General features: G+C 34.8%; 1 protein-coding gene across 1 annotated transcript; it reads left to right on the top strand.

Moving 5' to 3' along the window:
* The first annotated feature begins 1,813 nt into the window (after window positions 1–1,813).
* Window positions 1,814–6,157, top strand: LOC134248995 (toll-like receptor 4). The gene is made up of 4 exons (XM_062731373.1): window positions 1,814–1,836; window positions 2,670–3,414; window positions 3,684–3,973; window positions 4,830–6,157. The coding sequence occupies exons 1-4, from the start codon at window positions 1,819–1,821 to the stop codon at window positions 5,199–5,201; spliced, it is 1,425 nt and encodes a 474-aa protein (XP_062587357.1). The 5' UTR covers window positions 1,814–1,818; the 3' UTR covers window positions 5,202–6,157.
* The last annotated feature ends 672 nt before the right edge of the window (window positions 6,158–6,829 follow it).

A 6,829-nucleotide genomic window follows, 5' to 3' on the forward strand; every position in this document is an offset into this window, starting at 1 on the left:
ATTTATCTAACAGCGAGTGGAATGGACGACAAAGAAGACAAATTAAAAAACAAATATTTTGCTTCATCAGATGCTGTGGAGATATATAACACTTTTGAATTTGAAGCCAGGGAAACTTACGTCTGTCCTGGATAAATTCAAGGATTACTGCAACCCAATAAAAAATATAATATTTGAACTGCACATTTTCAACTCAAGAAGTCAAAGACCAATAGAACCTATTGACAGTTACGTTACGGATCTAAAAAAAACAAGGCCAGTCATGAGAATTTGGCGGGATCAAGGATTCGTTAAATCGAGATAGAACCATACAGGGCATTAAAAGTGACGGCGTAAAGAGTCGACTATTAAGAACTCCGGATCTCACCCTTGAGAAAACCGTGGAAATTTGTCGAATTAAAGAATATTAAGGAAAATTAAAGAATGTAAATATAAGCATTGAATTCAATTTCAATAACGCGCGGTATTCAATTTGTCGGCACGGCCAGGTGTGTTATAGGACCGAAGATATCCCAAAAGATGAATTCAATGCTTAAAAAGAACAATCATTTTTTTCTAAAATGTGTCGAAACACAATGCCACGGGAACCACATGAATTTAAAAATTCGAAGCGTTCAGTTAATACAGTGAATACCCATGAATGGGACAGTGAGTACAGCGTTGACACTGTCGCCATGGAAAACTCAAAAAGGGAATGGACGGCGCATATCAAAATAAAATGTATTTCACTTTAAAAATTAAACTGCGTCACGTACCTTTTTAATGCGGTAAGTAAAATTCGAAATGTTATTTCCTAGTTAAATATTAATTTGAAATTGCACATGGTTGCAAATTATTTGCCCCCTCCCCCTAGCACAGTGATAAGAGTGTTTCCTAGAAGTTGATTTTGAATCCCAAGTGGAGACAGGTCTTTCGCATGAGACCTATACACTGACGTTCAGTGTCACAGTAATAAATGCTGGTACAAAAACGATCCCTCTCTGCTGAATAACCTTGAAAGTCGAGTATAGATCTAAAATTTGCGTCCTCCATCGGTAAGTAATGATAAGTTAGTGAAAAATTCTCTAGATGGGCGCTAATTGAACAAGCCAGAATCAAATAATACATGTATTTCTGTCTAACTGTTTGTTGACAAAATGAAAAAAAATCTGCCTTTTAAATTTCCTTGATAAATTTTCCGCCTTTTGATTTTTCCTTAATTTTTCTCTTTACTCCGGTTCTATTGAAGAGAAATAAATTTGTTTGCTGACTGCTCCTATTTTGCATTGTTCTTATACATTTTTTTATCTTGAATACTGTTTGTTATATCTATATGTTTCATCCAAGTCTTAACATTCCAAAGAAAACCATGTCATAACTTCGGGAGTTTACTTCTTTTAAAAAATTACAGCCATTTTCCCCGACACCCATGACGCAATGAATAAACGGTAATTTGTGAATTCGTTCCTTCGTCGTTTCGCCGACATAATTTGATGGTGGCCGCTTTTAATACAAATTCTAGAATACAATCTCTTTAGTTTGATTAATGTCCTAAAATAAAATGTGGAAACGTAACATTTATTTCCCGTCTTTTGAGATTGATTTTTCTTTTTTTATTCATTTTAAAATAAGGTTTCTCTGCACATGCACTTGTTTCAAATATATTTTTTTAAACCCATTGTATTATGATAACAAGTGTTATTATTATTAACATTAAGGAAGTTAAAGAATTATTGATAGACAGAAGTATGATATCATGATATCCTGTCAAGTGAAGGGCTTCAAGTATATTAAAAAGTAGAAGAGTCATTTATTTTCAATCTATATCTAGCCAGAAAAATGGGAAGTTATAATTGTGTAAGTTTTATTTAATATTATTGTATTTTACCGTATAATTTACGCATCTTTCTATTACTATTGGTACTTACTAGAATGTTTCGCCAGCTTACTCAGTAAGGAATGAAAACCGGATATAGACTAGTTGGCATGTCTGTATTATCATATACCTCTCCCAACAAAGTTGGGTCATAATTCTATTAAGTCTTCTTCTCAGTATTTATGAAGATGCAACAATGAACGAATCATTAAACCCCTGGTTAGAAAGTTGATCGAAATGGCTGTATCTCTGACTGTCTTTAACGATTTGGGGGACCCATCTCATCCTCTTAAGCCACTGATGAAATTTAATGAGACTTTCACAGACCAAAAAATAGTGTTATTATGCATTTCCTATTTCATTTTTTGATCGGACACATATGTTTGGTTTGTCGTAGCAAAAGGTGGAAACTATCATTATTCCTATAACACCGAAGTGTACTTTTCTTATCCGCAACTCATCTCATACTACATTATGATTTCTAGTGATACTATCACAGATTCATCATTACATGATGCCATTGTGCGTCTCTTGTTTCACATTTGATCTGACACTTATTTCAGGTCTCCCTGAGCAAAACATGGACTATGCCATTATTATCATATATGGGGTGGGGGTATCATTTAGCAAGGGCAGTGCTGACAGTGCGTCTTGTTAAAGACTGGAACTGTAGAAAATAATGCAATTTTCAGAAGAAAAAAATGGCGGTTATTTCCTTATTCTTATTTTAAATTTATTATATTTCAGTTGCTCATTGATTAGATATAAAGAAAAAATCACAAAATCATATTGTGATATAACTTTTACTTTTCAGATATTTTTGACTTTCTTTTGTGTCTTCGTGGCTGTTTTGGGAATAGAAAGTTGGAATCATTGCACAAGTAATCCTAATTGTCGCTGTATCCCAAAAGATAACAAAAACTATATAGCAGACTGTTCGAATCTAGCAATCACAGAGGTACCGCGAACGCGACCAGATGTCGACACTCTCAATATAGGACATAATAGAATAAGTCACATCATGCATCCGTTCAGTCCCACACTTGTGAATTTGGATATGTCTTATAACCAGCTTCAAAACTTTACTCATGACGTGTTCGCAAATTTAACACGCCTGAGAACTCTAAATTTAGAAGGAAATCAACTTCAATTGGACGACAGTGTACTCAGACCGGAAGTCTTCCGAGACATAAAAGCTTTACGTTCAATAAACATTAAGAAGACTATAGTCAAAGCACAGAGCACATTTCCATATAACATGTGGGGCCAGCTGTCCTCGTTAGAGACTCTCCGGATTGACGTCATATCATCGACACAATTTGGTCGACAGTTTCGCTCTTTAAGGTCATTGACTGTCCTGGATGTATCAGGCTGCTCCGGGTTTTGCTCGATAGAAGAAATTGGAGAAAAGTTCTTGGAAAATCTGCCTCACTTGGAGATTCTGGATTTGTCTTGTTGTCAGATAAAAGGATTCTCAGCAGGTGCCCTGAAAAAACAACGAAATATAACGGTCCTTGATATTTCATACAATGAAAACTTACATTTGCAAGTTTTGCAAATATAACAAGCGATTTACAGTTTTCCAAAATAAAGGTTTTCAAAGCTAATAAAATCCACTGCACGTATGGATTAGGTACTGTGATACAAATTCGTGACGTCATGCACTTTCGGAACACTTCTCTTGAAGAAATTTACCTAGAGAACAACAGACTAGCTCTTGTAGAAAGATATGCTATCCGCTATTTTCCTCACACTCTCAGAGTAGTGTCGCTCGTCCGAAATAAAATGTCACCTGGTACTTACTTGATGGATGTCGTGTTCTTGACAGGGATGGAATCACTTGACTTGTCCCTCCAGATGGGGTCCACGCCCATCAGCGACCTTATAGACGCTTTCACTTGTCAAAATCCTATACGACCTTCCAATAACACAATAGAGAGTCATTCCAACAAATTCAACACAGAACCATTTCAAATGAGATACAATACTAGTATCACCGAAACTCTGCCAAGAAATTTAAGAACGCTCATACTGAGAACATGTGGCATACGTCTGGAACTGTTTAGGATTCTTGTTAACCCGTCCAATCAGTTATCCCATGTTGACCTTTCACAGAACGTAATTACCAGCTTCACGGGGCCTATTATAGGATTTAATAAACTGAAATATTTGGACTTGTCAGATTGTCTTTGTTCCTCGCTTTCAACTGTTTTTTTTTTTATTTAACGACAGCACTGCAAGTCTTAAAGCTTAACAAGAACCTGTTAGGTTTCAGTTTGAAAGACGATTTGGACGGAGGAACCTTTAAGAATCAGGTCAATCTTCAAGAGCTAGACTTATCGGACAACAGAATACAACGGCTACCTGAAATGTTATTCAAAAATCTAGGAAAGCTTCAAAAGCTGAATTTAAGTTCTAATTTCCTGACAGAATGGAATGTGAAGATGAGTAACATGCGGAACTTGCTCATGATTGATATTTCAGTCAATAAGATAAGGCAACTCAGTCAGGACGCCACAGTCTCTATTGCAGAAATGTTGAAAAAGAATACACATTTTAAAATTTTTCTGGCAGACAATCCTTTTGCTTGTTCATGCGATTCTCGACATTTTTTACAGTGGTCTTCCAAAAATCGCAAGCATATCTCGGACTTTCATCAGATGAAATGTAAGTTAGACAATGGAACAAGCTTTGGTTTCCAAGACATAGAAACAGTTTTACGATTGCTTGAAATTCAGTGTAAAAATTATCAAGTGTTAATATTCATAATAACTTCTGTCATAGTGTTCTTTGTGATAATCATTGTTACCGGTTTAATTTACCGGTACCGATGGAAACTGCGGTACTTGTTTTATATGACTAAAAACAAATACCGATTAGTCAGACCTATATATCGGGATACGTTTACGTTTGATGCCTTTATATCATATGCCGATGAAGACAGTGACTTCGCGGTACACGAGTCGATTTCCAGCTAGAGGAATCAAGAGGACTGCGCCTGTGCCTCAGCAAGAGGGACTTCCGGCCCGGTACAGAGATCGCAGCTAACATTACAGAAGCCATCACCAAGAGTCGTAAAACAATCATAATTCTGTCCAATCACTTCCTGAACTCTTACTGGTGTATGTATGAATTCAATATGGCAAGGATGGAGAGTATTTATACCCGGAATGGAAAGCACGTACTGTTCATGGTTATGTATCGACACGTGACTGCTAAGATGTTGCCTTTATCAATGCTGGCCTTGGTAGAAAGTCATTCCTATATCGAGTACCCCGACGATCCTCAGGGGAACATCGTTTTCTGGGACAAAGTAGCTGATACATGCAGAAATCCGTCAGATTAAAGTAGCTGACACCTGGAAAAGCATTCAGATTAATATAACTGATACCTGCAGAAAACCTTGATTAACCACTGAGATCTGTAATAGGTCCTTAAGACAACAAATCTGAAACCTGTAATAAGCCTTCTTTATAAAAAAAAAAATAGATGAAATGAAAAAAAAAAAGAAAAATCTGATTGATCTCAAGAAACTTACAAAAATACAGATTTGTGAGCTATTCATTATGCAGATGGTGAACAGCATACTCAAACTCAAAAGTCCAAAGGGACATTATATGAAATTTGGAGCTTATCAATCACGATTCTTCAAAATAATCATTTCCTGTCAACTAATCAAATCAGCGGAAAACCTATTTTAAAAGTCGTCAAGATAAGAATAGCCAAACCTGGGGAAATTTTAGATTTAAAAACACTGAATTCACGAAAAAGCTTTAAGCTCTAACCCTGCAAAAGGCTTGCAAAATAAAAATAACTGAAACCCGCCAAATGAAGACACAACGGAAACAGCCATCTTATTGATATTCTCCCTCAGTTGAAATGCAGATGTTTCTAAACATTAGAAGTTGTTGCTTAACGTAATTAAGTCATACAGGTATACCACTTTGTAAAAGTGACACCACAAAATTGAGGATCTGATTCTATGGGTTTTCCCTGCAGTTTCACATGTAGAGTGATCTGCCCTTAGATCTGAATTATAACAAATAGAAATTTACAGTATATTACCCAATTTGTAATTAATTCAAGTATTCTTAAGATTTTAAAATGCCAAGAAAAATTAATTGAACATGTTATTTAAATGTAATGTGTACATCATGGAAGTAAACAACAGTGATATCTATTCACTGATACAATGTTGTCTTAGTACATTTTTCCCTGAGGTAAATGACACGTACCATATTGAAAATTAAATACTATACAGTTGGAAAATAACTCGCGGTGTAAATATTCGCTATATTCACGGTATTTGAAAATGAATCCATGAATTAAAAAAAACAGTGAATAAGTTTTCAATAGGTATAGATAAAGGAGGAAACTTTTATCATATACCAATACAGCGAATTCAAGAAACCGTGATTGTGTCAAAGAAGAGAAGAACGTGAAAATAACAACCAGTGAAATAAATCCTCTACTGTGAAGTCACTAATTTTCGTGGAGTCACTTTCACATTCTATAAGTATAACTATGTATTGTGTGTAGATCCGATGTAATAGTGTACCATAAGATGAAAATTATAATACTTGTACACGTGAAAGTGTTATATCAATAATTTTTTTTTAATTTAAAAACAATATCAGTGACAGTTAAACACTGAATGAAAGTGAGTAAAATGTGGTGCAAGGATGGTCCAGATGTCATTGATTTTTAGTAAAACCAGTTTTTTTTTTAAATTTGATAAAGATCACAAAAAAATGGTAATTACACACACTACGTACCGCAAAGTACAGATTCATTGTTTTTAAGTATCGGTGATATTTTATTTTCTTTCATTTGTACATTTGTTGACAAGACTCATTTGTTGTATTAATTTGAAAATATCATACCATTCTATAAAGTAGTTTTTAAATTTAAATACATTTATTAAAGTGAACACTTAGAAATTTTGTTAAGTGTATAGAATAAAAATCTCTACTT

The sequence above is a fragment of the Saccostrea cucullata genome, unplaced genomic scaffold (assembly GCF_032062105.1).
Source record: "Saccostrea cucullata isolate Sc308-1 unplaced genomic scaffold, CSIRO_AGI_Scuc_v1 ctg20025, whole genome shotgun sequence".
In the NCBI taxonomy this organism is placed as follows: domain Eukaryota; kingdom Metazoa; phylum Mollusca; class Bivalvia; order Ostreida; family Ostreidae; genus Saccostrea; species Saccostrea cuccullata.